The 17,186-nt window shown below is 44.3% G+C and overlaps 1 protein-coding gene across 6 annotated transcripts in view; it reads right to left on the bottom strand.

Moving 5' to 3' along the window:
* The window catches only part of LOC126281658 (zinc transporter 1), a 556,713-nt gene that overhangs the window by 65,460 nt on the left and 474,067 nt on the right, over positions 1-17,186 (bottom strand). For all 6 annotated transcript variants that reach the window (XM_049980799.1, XM_049980800.1, XM_049980805.1 and 3 more), the window contains one exon: positions 7,238-7,366. In XM_049980799.1, the coding sequence (XP_049836756.1) occupies positions 7,238-7,366 (129 nt within the window). The remainder of the gene's footprint in view (positions 1-7,237; positions 7,367-17,186) is intronic.

A 17,186-nucleotide genomic window follows, 5' to 3' on the forward strand; every position in this document is an offset into this window, starting at 1 on the left:
TGGCACCTCATATCATCACGCCAGGTGCTGTGCCCGTATCACGATGAGGAACGCAGTCAGACAGCGTTCGTCCTTCCCAGACTCTCCACACATTGACACATGGACACATCCATACACAGAAGTGGGGTTCAGCTGATAAGACGACTTGCACCGCTCTTACGTCCTGCTGTCGCTGGGCGCACCACTTTCTCCTGCTGCAGCAAGGAAAGTCGTAACAGTAGTCACGATGGCCTTCTAGATTTTGTCACGCTTTTCGTGTAGACACTTGTCTCGCTGAGAAGAAGCCTTTTCTCTGTCTGGAGGCACATTACGCGATAGCAGTTGCAGTATGACCTTGCACAGCTATCTGAAAAATTGTCTTTCCTGTCAGGCTCTAGTCATGTTTGGCTGTTGATATCCTGCAAAACCTTAAGTATTGCCTTCCACAGCCCAGCAACTCCATATTTGCGCGACAGTCATGGGACCCAAATCAACGCAAGCATCAATATTGCTGAGCGATCACATATAGTCTCACGCCACCTGTGTCATCCCGCACCACTGAATACTAGCAGGAGCCATGTTACCAAACCACTGTCCCATTGGTGGGCTGGAGTTAATACTGCAACACACACAGCTGCTTTTGTGGTGGTGGTGTACCTGGGAAGCATGGGCTGATGAGTGATGTCATGTCTTTTGAGTAATGAAGCTCGGTTCTGCACTATCTCAGTTGATCATCTGCAACCATAGTGCCATGGCACCATAAAGATTAGGCATCGATGGCACCATCCACAACTTATTTATCGTAGCGGCGTCTATTGAGCTCAACCCCTACAGTGCAGACGAGTGAGAGCTTTGTTATCCGGGAACTCTGAAGCCAGACCAGCAGAGGGTGTTACCAGGCAGTGTACACAGCGACGATAGAGGTCGTTGGCTAACTGCACATCCTCCTGCATCCGCCACATCACATGTCTAAAAAAGGCTCACAAGTATCCGTCCACAAGGTAGATATTTAGGCTGGTGCACGTTTCTGGGGAGCAGTTCCGTCGCAGCAAGCAATTTGAAGATCGCCACTGTGCTGTGCCAAGAACTGGGCCATCGACTTCTGAACATAACACTTCCGCCTCAGCTTGGACTAAGTACTCATTGAGACTCGGTATAATTTTATTGTTGTGACTCTAGCTCACCATGTGTGTGCAACCTGCACTCTTCAGCCCATTATGTATATTCCCATAGAGGGGAGACATTTTAGTTGAATGTCCATTGTTCAGTTGATGGTTGTCCATATTCGCAACTGCAAATACGTTTCATGTGTTTGATAAACACTGTACTCGCCACAGTACTTCTAATTAACACAGGGACTGCAATACCATATTATACACTCCTGGAAATTGAAATAAGAACACCGTGAATTCATTGTCCCAGGAAGGGGAAACTTTATTGACACATTCCTGGGGTCAGATACATCACATGATCACACTGACGGAACCACAGGCACATAGACACAGGCAACAGAGCATGCACAATGTCGGCACTAGTACAGTGTATATCCACCTTTCGCAGCAATGCAGGCTGCTATTCTCCCATGGAGACGATCGTAGAGATGCTGGATGTAGTCCTGTGGAACGGCTTGCCATGCCATTTCCACCTGGCGCCTCAGTTGGACCAGCGTTCGTGCTGGACGTGCAGACCGCGTGAGACGACGCTTCATCCAGTCCCAAACATGCTCAATGGGGGACAGATCCGGAGATCTTGCTGGCCAGGGTAGTTGACTTACACCTTCTAGAGCACGTTGGGTGGCACGAGATACATGCGGACGTGCATTGTCCTGTTGGAACAGCAAGTTCCCTTGCCGGTCTAGGAATGGTAGAACGATGGGTTCGATGACGGTTTGGATGTACCGTGCACTATTCAGTGTCCCCTCGACGATCACCAGAGGTGTACGGCCAGTGTAGGAGATCGCTCCCCACACCATGATGCCGGGTGTTGGCCCTGTGTGCCTCGGTCGTATGCAGTCCTGATTGTGGCGCTCACCTGCACGGCGCCAAACACGCATACGACCATCATTGGCACCAAGGCAGAAGCGACTCTCATCGCTGAAGACTACACGTCTCCATTCGTCCCTCCATTCACGCCTGTCGCGACACCACTGGAGGCGGGCTGAACGATGTTGGGGCGTGAGCGGAAGACGGCCTAACGGTGTGCGGGACCGTAGCCCAGCTTCATGGAGACGGTTGCGAATGGAAAGAGAGAAAGAGAGAAATGCCATGTTATTACTAGAGACACAACATGGGATATCACTGATCACGTCCGATCTTGTTGCGGCACTCTGATACCATAACAATACTTTACAGAGATCCTGGTCCGTATGTGTGAGTCCTCATGAGACAGATCCTGGCATCATCTATCAGTAACACGAGGCTTGTCCACAGAAGCCACGTGTCTGAACTACTCTCATCTTGGGCAGCAAAATCCACCGCTCTCTGCGCAACACAGCTCTTGTGGGACCTGCTTTGATGTCCACTACTTCCCAGCGTCAGTATCTGGCATATCGAGTGCCAGTTACAGCAGTTAACCCACAACTTACCTCATAAGATGACATAACATCTTCACGACACTCTTCCCTACCGAAACAGGACATGCATCCACACACCAAGAACGTGTAACGCGCTACTCACAAGGCACCAGCAGTGTCATGGTAATTCCAATTTTTTCACGCAACTTTGTTTTATAATCACTGAAATAAAAGCACATAACCTCTCAATGTGTGCAATTTCATTTCTTTTGACCCCCTAGATCCTTAACTTTTTTGGTTAGTAAGTGTACATTGCAAGCCGTTAAAGTGCAAAACAGTGAATTAGTTTGTGCAAGTGCTACCACGACACAATCTCAGAACACTTGCAATGCTATTAAATCGTCAGGAAACCTACAGGAACTGACAGAAATCACCAACGCCATTCCATGATTTAAATGGAGGACATACTGGATTCTTGAGGTTAACTAATTATTTGGGTGTTGACTGTGTCAGTTTTATGATACATCATAACCAAATGGAATGAGTGGGTTTTACTGGCTATTAAATTAATTCACAATTAAATTTGGATGAATGATGACCATTCAAGTACTAGTAAACGATAGTTGGTTTTATTACATAACTGGGTCTGTACACTATTGAACTACATGCCAGTGAATAAAAATTCTTCTCTGGGACGGAGAGACCGACACAAAAGGAACTCTTTAGATAGTTTTCAAATTATTAAGCTTCGATATCTTTGGTTTTAAAGTTAAGCTTTGATATCTGTCTTCTTTGTTTTGAACTGTATTGGATTATTTGCAAATGATTTCACATACTACAATGGCGTCTTTCTCTCGTATCGTTGTCGTCATCAATTCAATCACTTGGTGATGTGACCTTCTCAGTCGGTGTGCAAAACAGTATCCCACCAGGTTCACCATTTCTGCTGCCAATTAAATCCAGCTGTATTTCTTAAATCCCCAGCCCATCTGTTTGGTGGCCTCCTAGGTAACATTTCGTTTGAGACTCTGTCTTCCTTTCTTCGAGCGACATGAGCATTTCACTGGCATTTCAAGGTATTTACTCTTTCCACTATGTCACTAACCTAGTGCGAGCTCTCTAACAATGAACTCTACGTGCTTGCATCCCTGATGTAAGGTCTTACTGGTAGTACAATTGGTCAAAAACTTATTTCAGATAGGCTACATCTTACACTTGAAAACTTGAGTGAATCTTCGGTAAGCTTGTCAGCTCAGTTTAATTCGTTGAAATACTCCTGGTTTTAAGTCTCCCTAAGTTGACCCAGGTACACGTATCCTGTGACATTTTGCAATTGTGTAATTCCAATATGTGTGTTTCCCTTGTGTGTCCATTCATTCAATCATTCTGACCTTAATCTTGTCATTCCTCTTTTGAAGATCATACCATGTAATTTACATCTACTCCCTCCCCCGTCTCGTCTAAGTGGGGGAAAGGTTGACAGTGCCCATGTTGGCGCTTTTCTGTCTATCCGTGCCAGAAACCGAAGAGAAAATTCAGGACACTGCTGTGTATGATGAGGTTTTAGCTGCTGCACTGTCTGGATCTTGTTGACCATGCAGTGGAAAATTCTCGTGACGCTGCACGAGCGCTACCGCTAACTGGGACACGCGCTGCATGGGCGGTCAAAGTAGCGGCAACATCGTCAGTAACTTCCACTGGGGTAGGGCGCCTTCCTCTTTCAGGTGCCACATCAAGCCCGCGTTTTTGAAATTCATCATCATCTTTAAAACATTTAATGACATCCAGCCTCTTGTCAGACCTATCAGTCGGCTGTACTATCTCAATGCAGCACTGTAATTGCCGATGTTCTTCTCCATAGCTGTATTCTTGACTCACATTATAGCTTGTCAGATGACAGTGTGAATGTCATGATGCCGTACAGTGTACAGCGCCAGATTTGCAAATGGTGGCCACAGCTGGAACTAATTTGTTTTTCCAGAGTAAATTGGATCCACAATAACTCTTTAATGTTTCCACCAAGTTTGCTGTCGTATGACAGTTATTACAGCCGACACTGGACCTCTGTGAGTAGTTGCACGTTAATTATAATCAACTAATATTTAAAGGTTACCTACTTTTCTGGAACTATTCCTCTGGAGGGTAGCCTTGTATGAAAGTGAAATGTGGACAATAAACAGTACAGACATGTAAAGGGTAGAAGCCTTTGGAAAGCGGTGCTCCAAGCAGAATGGTGGAGATTGATCGGGCAGATCGAATAATAAAGGAAAAATACTAAATCGAAATTTATGGCACACACTGATCAGATGCGTCCCAACGCATCATGGTTGGGGGGGGGGGGGGGGAGAAATTTAGAGGGAGACCCCAAACAAAAATGCAGGACGTAGATTCTACTGGAAGTAGGTAGTAATAGTTACGCAGAGATGATGAAGCCTAGCTCAAGATAGAGTAGTCGAAAGCAGTCTTCATGCTGAAGACTGTAACACCGAAAAAGTAACAACAAATGTTGTTGTTGTGATCTTCAGTCCTGAGACTGGTTTGATGCCGCTCTCCATGCTACTCTATCCTGTGCGAGCTTCATCTCCCAGTACCTACTCCAACCTACATCCTTCTGAATCTGCTTAGTGTATAAATCTCTTCGTCTCCCTCTACGAATTTTACTCTCCACTCTGACCTCCAATACTAAATTGGTGATCCCTCGATGTCTCAGAACGTGTCCTGCCAACCGATCCCTTCTTCTAGTCAAGTTGTACCACAAGCTCCTCTTCTCCCCAGATCTATTCAATACCTCCTCATTAGTTATGTGATCCACCCATCTAATCTTCAGCATTCTTCTGTAGCACCTCATTTCGAAATCTTCTATTCTCTTCTTGTCTAAGCTATTTATCGTCCACGTTTCATATCCATACATGGCTACACTCCATACAGATACTTTCAGAAACGACTTCCTGACACTTAAATCTATACTCGATGTAACAAATTTCTCTTCTTCAGAAACGCTTTCCTTGCCATTGCCAGTCTACATTTTATATCCTCTCTACTTCGACCATCATCAGTTATTTTGCTCCCCAAATAGCAAAATTCCTTTACTACTTTAAGTGTCTCATTTGGTAATCTAATTCCCTCAGCATCACCCTATTTAATACGACTACATTCCATTATCCTCGTTTTGCTTTTGTTGATGTTCATCTTATATCCTCCTTTCAAGACACTATCCATTCCGTTCAACTGCTCTTCCAAGTCCTTTGCTGTCTGACAGAATTACAATGTCATCGGCGAACAAAGGTTTTATTTCTTCTCCAATAATTTTGATATCTACTCCGAATTTTTCTTTTGTTCCCTTCAATGCTTGCTCATTATACAGATTGAATAACATCGGGGATAGGCTACAACCCTGTCTCACTCCCTTCCCAACCTCTACTTCCCTTTCATGCCCCTTGACTCTTATAACTGCCATCTGATTTCTGTACAAATTGTAAATAGCCATTAGCTCTCTGTATTTTACCCCTGCCACCTTTAGAATTTGAAAGAAAGTATTTCAATCAACATTGTCAAAAGCTTTCTCTAAAGTCTACGAATACTAGAAACGTAGGTTTGCCTTTCCTTAAGCTTTCTTCTAAGATAAGTCGTAGGGTCAGGATTGCCTTACATGTTCCATCATTTCTACGGAATCCAAACTGATCTTCCCCGAGGTCGGCTTCTACCAGTTTTTCCATTCATCTGTAAAGAATTCGCTGTAGTATTTTGCAGCTGTGACTTATTAAACTGATAGTTCGGTAATTTTCACACCTGCAACACCTGCTTTCTTTTGGATTGGAATTACTATATTCTTCTTTAAGTCTGAGGGTATTTCGCCTATCTCGTACATCTTGCTCACCAGATGGTGGAGTTTTGTCAGGACTGGCTCTCCCAAGGCCGTCAGTAGGTCTAATGAAATGTTGTCTACTCCGGGGGGTTGTTTGGACTCAGGCCTTTCAGTGCTCTGTCAAACTCTTCACTTAATATCATATGTCCCATTTCATCTTTATCTACATCTTCTTCCATTTCCATAATATTGTTCTCAAGTACATCGCCCTTGTATAGACCCTCTATATACTCCTTCCACCTTTCTGCTTTCCCTTCTTTGCTTAGAACTGGGTTTCCATCAAAGCTCTTGATATTCATACAAGTGGTTCTCTTTTCTGCAAAGGTGTCTTTAATTTTCCTGTAGGCAGTATCTATCTTACCCCTAGTCAGATAAGCGTCTATATCTTTAGATTTGTCCTCTAGCCATCCCTGCTTAGCCATTTTGCACTTGCTGTCGATATCATTTTTGAAACGTTTGTATTCCTTTTTGCCTGCTTCATTCACTGCATTTTTATATTTTCTCCTTTCATCAATTAAATTCAATATTTCTTCTGTTACCCAAGGGTTTCTACTAGCCCTAAGTACAAATAATGTACTTAATTCCATAGCCCCCTTTGCTGCTTCCCATTTGTTAAGTGTGCTGCCTGGTTACTGAAACAAATGAACTCAGGATAAAGTGTTGGATCTTATTGGGCGGGGAAGGTTTTGCACACACACAGGATGGTGGTGGCTGAAGTAGTGGCCACTCGGCCCAGGCGGTTAGCCTCGCCATTGCCACACACACACACACACACACACACCCACACACACACACACACACACACACACACACCCACACACACCCTGGCGGTTCCAGTAGAGGCCGCCCCGGCGCGCCGCGGCCCAGAGGGTCTGCCTTACCGCCTCCCCGGGAGGTGGGCCGCCGCCGCCGCCGCCGCAGCCACCCTCGCCCTCGCCCTTTGCGTCCTCCATCTCCGCCTGCCCCTCCACCTCCTCCTCTTGGTCGTGCTCGTGCTCCTCGCTGCTGTACTGAAACCCAACAACGCCACAGAATCAGCTGTGGGCAACAAAATCACGCATACAAATCTCTCAAAGCGATAGAACACAGTGCAACATTTTTTGTCTGGCCGTTTCCATCTCGTATCCAAAGCTTGCGGAGCTGTAGAAATTTATCACTGGGGAGAAAGGGAGAAGGAGATAATATTCCAAATTTGACATTTTTTCTGTCGATGAGTCACTGGGTCATTGAGCTTGAAAACTTGTCGCTTATTATTGCGAAAGCGAAATTTTACTAGGTATTTTCAGTAAGTAATGAAATACATTTATCTTTTCTCAGCTAATTTCATTTCGGAATTTTTCGTGTAACATGGTGGGATGTTCCCGCTTCAGCCCGTATAGTTTCACGAAGTTCTGATGATTGTCGGCACCATAAAAAAGTCTGCAAAATAACATCTATAAAAGAGGTGCTCGAATGGTTCAAATGGCTCTGACCTCTATGGAACTTAACATCTGACGTCATCAGTCCCCTAGAGCTCAGAAATACTTAAACCTAACTAACCTAAGGACATCACACACAGCTATTCCCGAGGCAGGATTCGAACCTGCGACCGTAGCGGTCGCGCGGTTCCAGACTGAAGTGCCTAGAACCGCTCGGCCCTACCGGCCAGCGCTTTACATTGTTTTAACAAATATCGCCTAAAACGCTTTCCTTGGTATGAAGATTAACACATGCGCGGAAAAACAGGCTACCCCTCAAACGTAAAAGCCGAGAGATAAATGTTGCCATCTGTTGATGGGTACAGGAACTATGAAAATTTACATTGGTCTTGCCCGTAAATACCCCTTAGGAATGAGACCAATGTAAATTTTGATAGTTCCCATATTCAGCAACAGATAGCAACATTTATCTCTAAGCTTTTACATTTGAGGGTGTAATCTTACGCTCCCACACATCAGCATTAGTGTTCTCATTCTTTCCACAAATTTTGAAAACTTCAGGACGAGTAAGATTTCAAAAGAACTTTGTTACTTATCTTGATTATCTCGTTGTTGTTGTTGGCTCAAAATCTTGTGTCTAGGAGTACATTCTTGTTGCTGAAAATTCTGATTTGACATTGCGATCTCTTGAAGATGAAATAACTGATGAAGAATTGCCTCTGCCATGAGTATTTTTTTTTTATTTTATCCCATTCGTCTAAATCGCACCGACTTTATAATACCCACATTCAAAAAACCAATAGTTACATTGTTGGTCACAAAATTATAAAAAACGTCTACTTCCATCTGAAGCATGCCCACTATTACTTACATTCTGCACTACTCACATTATTCCAAGGAGCCTACAAAGCAAAAGAGCCTACAAAGCAAAAGAGCCTACAAAGCAAAAGAGCCTACAAAGCAAAAGAGCCTACAAAGCAAAAGAGCCTACAAAGCAAAAGAGCCTACAAAGCAAAAGAGCCTACAAAGCAAAAGAGCCTACAAAGCAAAAGAGCCTACAAAGCAAAAGATAAATCATCATTAAAATATATTTTATAAATTCATCAAGAAACAAATTTAATAATTAGCATTAGATTGTTCAATTAATAATTTGAATTTTAAGTAGGCAAGAAATTTTCTAATTTCAATTATTTTTGGAAGAAGGGTAATTTTAACTGTTTGTATGTATCGATTGTAACACATTAATTCCTTTTTTTTATACACCATATACAAAAATCAGATGAATTGTTTTAATGAAATAGCTGGGATACTTTTAACCTGAGCAAGAACCGATAGTATACATGGTATCGGTTATCTCTATTTTTTAAAAAAAGGTAATTTTAGAGGAGGAGGATTCATTATAAGGGTTATCCCCCTTTTCCGCGCATGTCTTCATATACTCTCGTATCAGACCATGCAGGCCGCTAAGCAAAACAGTCGGACAGCCAGACTGCAAAGACTGACTTTGAAGTCAGTGATAATGTGGCTCACTTCGTGCTGTTTTCTTACTGCCCCGTTCTACTTTCCTTTTACGTTCATACACCGTGTGCTCTGTGTATTTTTTTCAACCCGTTCATATACGCCAGGTGCCCATTCTCAGCCACAGTGTCAGGTTCCACCACTAAGCAGTATGTAGATTAGACTTGCCCAGCCAGCCTGCCTCAACCTTGTACTGTGTGTTCCGGCCTGTGAAGCGACGGTAAAATCTGGAATAGTGTACCGGCCGACAAACCGGGTGCGTGTGTGCGCTTTGGCCAAGCGTGGGGGGCCCGGGGACAGTACCGCTCAACAGCCGAATCACTCGATCCCCGCCACTACTTCACGCAATAATATGCGCCGTGTGCAGTGCTGTCGTGCCAAGCCAGACGAAAGTTCGTCTTTCGTCAGTGTGCGCGGGGTTCAACATTGTTAGATGCTGCTGTTTCATCATGGCCACGAAAGGTGTTCACGATTTCTTTGAAGAACGTTTTTGACCATACAAGCGACTGATTTGGCCAACCAGATCGTTCATCAATCCCGAAAGGTCAAGTTCAGACTCACTGCAAACCTTAATACAGTCAATTATTTTGGAAACACTGGGCCATTTTAGCTTGCGTTGCCATAGTCTTTCCATATGCTGTTCGAAAACTGAGCTAAGCAATAAAAATTAGGGTAATTGCTGGTAATGCTGTTCAAATAAGTGTCTACATCTACATCCATACTCCGCAAGCCACCTTACGGTGTGTGGCAGAGAGTACCCTGAGTACCTCCATCGGTTCTCCCTTTATTCCAGACTCGTATTGTTCGTGAAAAGAAGGATTGTCGGTATGCTTCTGTGTGGGCTCTAATCTCTCTGATTGTATCCTCATGGACTCTTCGCGAGATATACGTAGGAGGGAGCAATATATTACTTGACTCTTCGGTGAAGGTATGTTCTCGAAACTTCAACAAAAGCCCGTACCGAGCTACTGAGCGTCTCTCCTGCAGAGTCTTCCACTGGAGTTTATCATCTCCGTAACGCTTTCACGATTACTAAATAATCCTGTAACAAAGAGCGCTGCTCTCCGTTGGATCTTCTCTATCTCTTCTATCAACCCTATCTGGTACGGATAACACACTGCTGAGCAATATTCAAGCAGAGGGCGAACAATTGTGCTGTAACCTACTTCTTTTGTTTTCGGATTGCATTTCCTTGGGATTCTTCCAATGAATCTCAGTCTGGAATCTGCTTTACCAACAATCAACTTTATATGATCATTACATTTTAAATCATTCCTAATGCCTAATTTATGGAATTAACTGCTTCCAGTTGCTGACCTGCTACATTGTATCTAAATGATAAGGAATCTTTCTTTCTATGTATTCGCAGCACATTACACTTGTCTACATTTAGATTCAATTGCCATCCCCTGCACCATGCGCCAATTCGCTGCAGATCCTCCTGCATTTCAGTACAATTGTCCATTGTTAGAACCTCTCGCTACACCACAGCATCATCTGCAAAAAGCCTCAGTGAACTTCCGATGTCATCCACAAGGTCATTTATGTATATTGTGAATAGCAACGGTCCTATGACACTCCCCTGCGGCACACCTGAAATCACTCTTACTTCGGAAGACTTCTCTCCACTGAGAATGACTTGCTGCGTTCTGTTATCTAGGAACTCTTCAATCCAATCACACAATTGGTCTGATAGCCCATATGCTCTTACTTTGTTCATTAAACGACTGTGGGGAACTGTATCGAACGCCTTGCGAAAGACAAGAAACACGGCATCTACCTGTGAACCCGTGTCTATGGCCCTCTGAGTCTCGTGGACGAATAGCGTGACTTGGTTTCACACGATCGTCTTTTTCGAAACCCAAGCTGATTCCTACAGAGTAGATTTCTAGTCTCCAGGAAAGTCATTATACTCTAACATAATACGTGTTCCAAAATTCTACAACTGATCGACGTTAGAGATATAGGTCTATAGTTCTGCATATCTGTTCGACGTCCCTTCTTGAAAACGGGGATGACCTGTGCCCTTTTCCAATCCTTTGGAACGCTTCGCTCTTCTAGAGACCTACGGTACACCGCTGCAAGAAGGGGGCAAGTTCCTTCGCGTACTCTGTGTAAAATAGAACTGGTATCCCATCAGGTCCAGCGGCCTTTCCTCTTTTGAGCGATTTTAATTGTTTCTTTATCCCTCTGTCGTCTATTTCGATATCTACCATTTTGTCATTTGTGCGACAATCTAGAGAAGGAACTACAATGCAGTCTTCCTCTGTGAAACAATTTTGAAAAAAAAACATTTAGTATTTCGGCCTTTAGTCTGTTATCCTCTGTTTCAGTACAATTTTGGTCACAGAGTGTCTGGACATTTGGTTTTGATCCACCTACCGCTTTGAACTAAGACAAAAATTTCTTAGGGTTTTCTGCCAAGACAGTGCATAGAACTTTACTTTCGAATTCATTGAACGCCTCTCGCATAGCCCCCCCCCCCCCCCCCCCCCCCTCACACTACATTTCGCTTTGCGTAATTTTTGTTTGTCTGCAAGGCTTTGGCTATGTTTATGTTTGCTGTGAAGTTCCCTTTGCTTCCGCAGCAGTTTTCTAACTCGGTTGTTGTACCACGGTGGCTCTTTTCCATCTCTTACGATCTTGCTTGGCACATACTCATCTAACGTATATTGTACGATGTATATTTCGTTTTGTGTAAGCAACAAATAGTTGTTGCCTGTGGGCAGCTCGTGGTCTTGCGGAAGCTTTTTCCCTTCCGGCGCACGGGGTCCCGGGTTCGATTCCCGGTGGGGTCAGGGATTTTCTCTGTCCCTTGATGACAGGGTGTTGTGTGTTCTTCATCATCGTATCATCATCATTGACTCGCAAGTCGCCGAAGTGGCGTCAACTACAAAGGACTTGCAATACTGCGGCCGAACTTCCCGGCCAACAATGCCATACGACCATTTCCATTTCATTTTTCAGTTGTTGCCTAATTTCTTTTCCCTGGCATCAGCAACAGAGCCTTACTGTAAAGTATCATCATCACTTAACGTGGTCCTTAGTGGTCGGAACCGAACTGAGATACACTGAGGTGACGAAAGTCACGGTGTACCTACTGACATCGTGCAGGACCTCACTCTGCCCGGCACAGTGCAGCAGATCAACGCGGTATCCGCTCAGTCGTCGGAAATCTCCTGCAGAAATACTGAGCCACGCTGCCTCTGTAACCGTCCACAGTACCGAAGGTGTTGCGGTTGCAGGAATTTGTGCACGAGCTGACCTCTCGATTATGTCCCATAAATGTTCGACGGGACTGATGAGCGATCTGGTTGGCCAGATCAATCGCTCGTATAGTCAAGACTGTCCTTCAAAATAATGGTTCAAATGGCTCTGAGCACTATGGGACTTAACTTCTGAGGTCATCCGTCCCCTACAAATTAGAACAACTTAAACCTAACTAACGTAAGGACATCACACACATCCATGCCCGAGGCAGGATTCGAACCTGCGACCGTAGCGGTCACGCGGTTCCAAACTGAAGCGCTTACAACCGCACGGCCACACCGACCGGCCAAGAATGTTCTTGAAACAAATCGTGAACAATTGCGGCCCGATAACATGGCGCGTTGTCACCCATAAAAATTCCAGCGTCGTTTGGGAACGTGGATGGCTGCACGCTGCCTCCAAGTAGCTGAACATAACCAGGACCCAGTCCACTCCACGTAAACGCAGCCCGCTCATTACGGAGCCATCACCAGCTTGCGCAGTGCCTCGTTGACATCTTGTGTCCACGGCTTCGGGGGTTTGCGCCACATTCGAACCCTTCTGTCAGCTCTTACCAGTTGAAATCGGGAATGGCGCTACCACGCCACGGTTTTTCAGTCTATCGTCCAACCGATACGGTCACGAGTACACGAGAGGCGTGTAGCTCCAACTAACAATCTGCGTTCGAAGTCTTACTTCGCGTCGTGCGACCATAATCACGCCGCAAACCTTTCCACTAAGTCACCCTGAGGCGTAGCGCCATATACCGATCCTGCCTTGGGGGTGGTTAAGTGGGAGATGTGTCTCAGAGCTGGAGAGTGACAGATGGTGACGCGAGAGTGGACGCGCACGTAGTTTCTGTAACAGCCGATAGAGGACAATATTGGATAGGGGGACTGATTTTAGTTTCGATTGTGCCCACTAGAGTGCACTAAGTAATAGAGTGTTCTTCATAAACTGTTCTATTTTCATAAAGTGTTAGTATGTTTTTCGTGCATGAAAAATGTTGTGTGTTTTAGTAGTATGAATGATGCGTGAGTGTGGTTTAAGGTTAATATGAAGATAATTGTTTAACGAGTTATGTAGCAGGATTTAGTGTGGGAACATTTCGAAGTAGTATGGATATGGACAAAGGGGATTTTTGTAGAATAGATTTGTACAGTAAGTTTATGGTCAAGGGAAAGTTAATTCAGGTATAAATAACAATAGTAAATAACTTTATGCATAAGCAAAAGTTGAGCATATTAGAAAATTACGTCGGTAAAAGGGCAGTCGTTATGTTTATAATTTTGCAATTGGTTATTGGTGAAAAGCGCGGATTGACGCGGGAGAATGTTGGTTTGCTATTGGCTGTTGAGTAAACTGACCAATGGTAAAGCAATATTCTTCGCACTCCTTTCTCTGCTGATAGAGAAGACTTTATTCTAGAGAAGAGTGGGAGCCCAGCCACGAAACAGTTCGCACGTTTGTAGCAGTAGTTCCGATGGAAACGATAATTTGCCGGATCTAGCAGCGTTTCGTACATCAAAAGTGTTGTAAAGTGACGGCATAATTATTCCGATGGGTGTGTAGAAAGTTGGGAATTTTTAAGCGAATTTTGTGACAAGAAAAGACATTTATTCCGCGTGGCGTATTGAGGAGGTCGTTGGCTAAAAACTGCGACTGCATTAGGTACCGACAGACATAATATTTGGCGAGCACTCTCAGTCAAAAAGAATCAGTATTTTTGTAGCTATAACGTTTTCGGGAAATGCAACACCGTAAACTTGCTAACGTGAGTGAAAGGGATTATGAGTGACTGTGTTAAGACTAGCGCGGGCTTGGCAGTGATACTTGTTCACCTAAGTTTCAGAATATATTAATTGAGGACAACATTTCCAACGTTTCATTTGTGTGAAAACTTTCTCCCGAAACGTAGATTAGTGACTTCAATTGCAGCCTGGTTCACGTCGAAGTACAGTAGGTTTCGCTCGGCTTTCCTACTGATGATCTGCTGAGGATGTTCACAGGTAGGTGCAGGTTCGTCGTAAAGGGACGGAAGAAACCGCGCCGCCGCAACCCGAGTACAAATGACGTCTCTACCGATGAACCGCCCTTTCATACCTCGTGTACGTGCATACCGCTGTCCCGCGACTTGTCACCCGTGTGTGATCCTGTTTAAGAGTATTTCAGAGCGGGACCCCACCGCTCGCACACGGGTCGGCGCTGCGGGCGCGCCTCGCCGCCGCGTGTCCTTGTGGCCGCAGGAAGCGCCCTGATGGGATAAACGGCGAGCGCCGCTGTACAGTACGTAGCCGTGATAGAGCCGTGCGCCGTGTCCCATCCCGACCTGGTCCCACACGCGTCACGGTGACGTTTTACACACCGTTAATCTCTATTCGGTCAGAATTGCTAATTAGTGCTCACAGGAGGAGTCGGGACAGGTTCCATCAGACTGGACAAAAGCAGTAATCACACCAATCTTTAAACATGGAAACAGAAAAGATTGCAACAACTACAGAGGTATCTCTTTAATCAGCGTTGTGGGTAAAATCTTCTCAGGTATTGTTGAAACGAAAGTGCGAGTATTAGTTGAGGACCAATTGGATGAAAATCAGTGTGGGTTTAGGCCTCTTAGAGGTTGTCAGGACCAGATCTTTAGCTTACGGCAATTAATGGAGAAGTGTTACGAGTGGAACAGGGAATTGTATCTATGCTTTATAGATCTAGAAATGGCATATGACCGGGTTCCTAAGAGGACGTTATTGTCTGTTCTACGAGACTATGGAATAGGAGGCAAACTTTTGCAAGCAATTAAAGGTCTTTACATGGATAGTCAGCAGTTAGAGTTGAGTTCATGGTTTAGAGTAGTTTCAGTGGCGAGACAAGGCTACAACCTGTCTCCACTGTTGTTCATATTATTTATGGATCATATGTTGAAAACAATAGACTGGCTGGGTGAGATTAAGATATGTGAACACAAAAAATGCAGTCTTGCATATGCGGATGACTTAGTTGTGATGGCAGATTCGATTGAAAGTTTGCAAAGTAATATTTCAGTGCTAGATCAGAAATTTAAGGACTATGGTATGAAGATTAGCATCAACAAAACGAAAGTAATGTCAGTGGGAAATAGATATAAACGGATTGAGTGCCAAATAGGAGGAAGAAAGTTAGAACAGGTGGACAGTTTCAAGTACTTAGGATGCATATTCTCACAGGATGGCAACATAGTGAAAGAACTGGAAGCGAGGTGTAGCAAAGCTAATGCAGTGAGTGCTCAGCTTCGATCTACTCACTTCTGCAAGAAGGAAGTCAGTACCAAGACTAAGTTATCTGTGCACCGTTCAATCTTTCGACCAACTTTGTTGTATGGGAGCGAAAGCTGGGTGGATTCAGGTTACCTTATCAATAAGGTTGAAGTTACGGATATGAAAGTAGGTAGGATGATTGCAGGTACTAGTAGATGGGAACAATGGCAGGAGGGTGCCCACATTGAGGAAATCAAAGAAAAACTGGGAATGAGCTCTACAGATGTAGCAGTCAGGGCGAACAGGCTCAGATGGTGGGGTCATGTTACACGCATAGGAGAAGCAAGGTTACACAAGAGACTCATGGGTTCAGCAGTAGAGGATAGGAGGAGTCGGGGCAGACCAACGAGAAGGTACCTGGATTCGGTTAAGAATGATTTTGAAGTAATAGGTTTAACATCAGAAGAGGCACCAATGTTAGCACTGAATAGGGGATCATGGAGGAATTTTATAAGGGGGGCTATGCTCCAGACTGAACGCTGAAAGGAATAATGTCTTAAATGATGATGATGATGATGAGAAGGAGGAGGAGAAGGAGGAGGAGGAGGAGGAGGAGGAGGAGGAAAACATAGTGAAAAGCGTATTTTGTACATAGTGGATGCTGTTAAACTCCGTGACTGTTCCTTTACCACGTGTACCGGTATGAAATGAGCCTGTTTTTGTGAAAATTAAACACTAATTTTGAATTGAAAAGTAAAATCATTTTATTCAAAGTACTGACCATTGCTTTCTATACATTTTGACCACCTTTCTGGCAATTTGTGGACACCACGCCAATAGAAATGTTCGTCTTTTGGAGCAAACGAGACACCCAATTTTCGACTACTTCGTAGGAATCGAAGTGTTCCTCAGCCAATGCGTGTCCCATTGATTAAAACAAATGGTAGTAGGAAGGGGCCAAGTCTGGTGAATACGGCGGGTGGCGTAGCAGCTCCCAGCCAAGTGTTTTGATTGTATCCTGAGCCAGTTTTGTGTGCAGGAGCACTGTCGTGTAAAAAAATTACTTTGCCATGTCTTCTGGCCCATTCTGGTCTTTTTTTCGATCTATGCATAGTTCAGATTAATCATTTGTTGTCTGTAGCGCTTAGTATTCACAGTTTCACCGGATTTTAGAAGCTCATGATACACCACACCTTTCTGATCCCACCAAACACAGAGCATTGTCTTCTTGCCGAATCGATCTGGTTTTGCAGTCAATGTTGATGGCTGTCCCGGATTAACCCACGATTTTTCCCGTTTAAGATTCTTAAAATGAATCCATTTTTCATCGATGCAAAATTGATTTTGTTTCATGTCTTTGAAGCAAAATTTGACAAATGGTTTTTCGGTTTTCCATCTGTCTTTCATTCAATTCA

Source organism: Schistocerca gregaria, chromosome 7 (assembly GCF_023897955.1).
Source record: "Schistocerca gregaria isolate iqSchGreg1 chromosome 7, iqSchGreg1.2, whole genome shotgun sequence".
Lineage (NCBI taxonomy): Eukaryota > Metazoa > Arthropoda > Insecta > Orthoptera > Acrididae > Schistocerca > Schistocerca gregaria.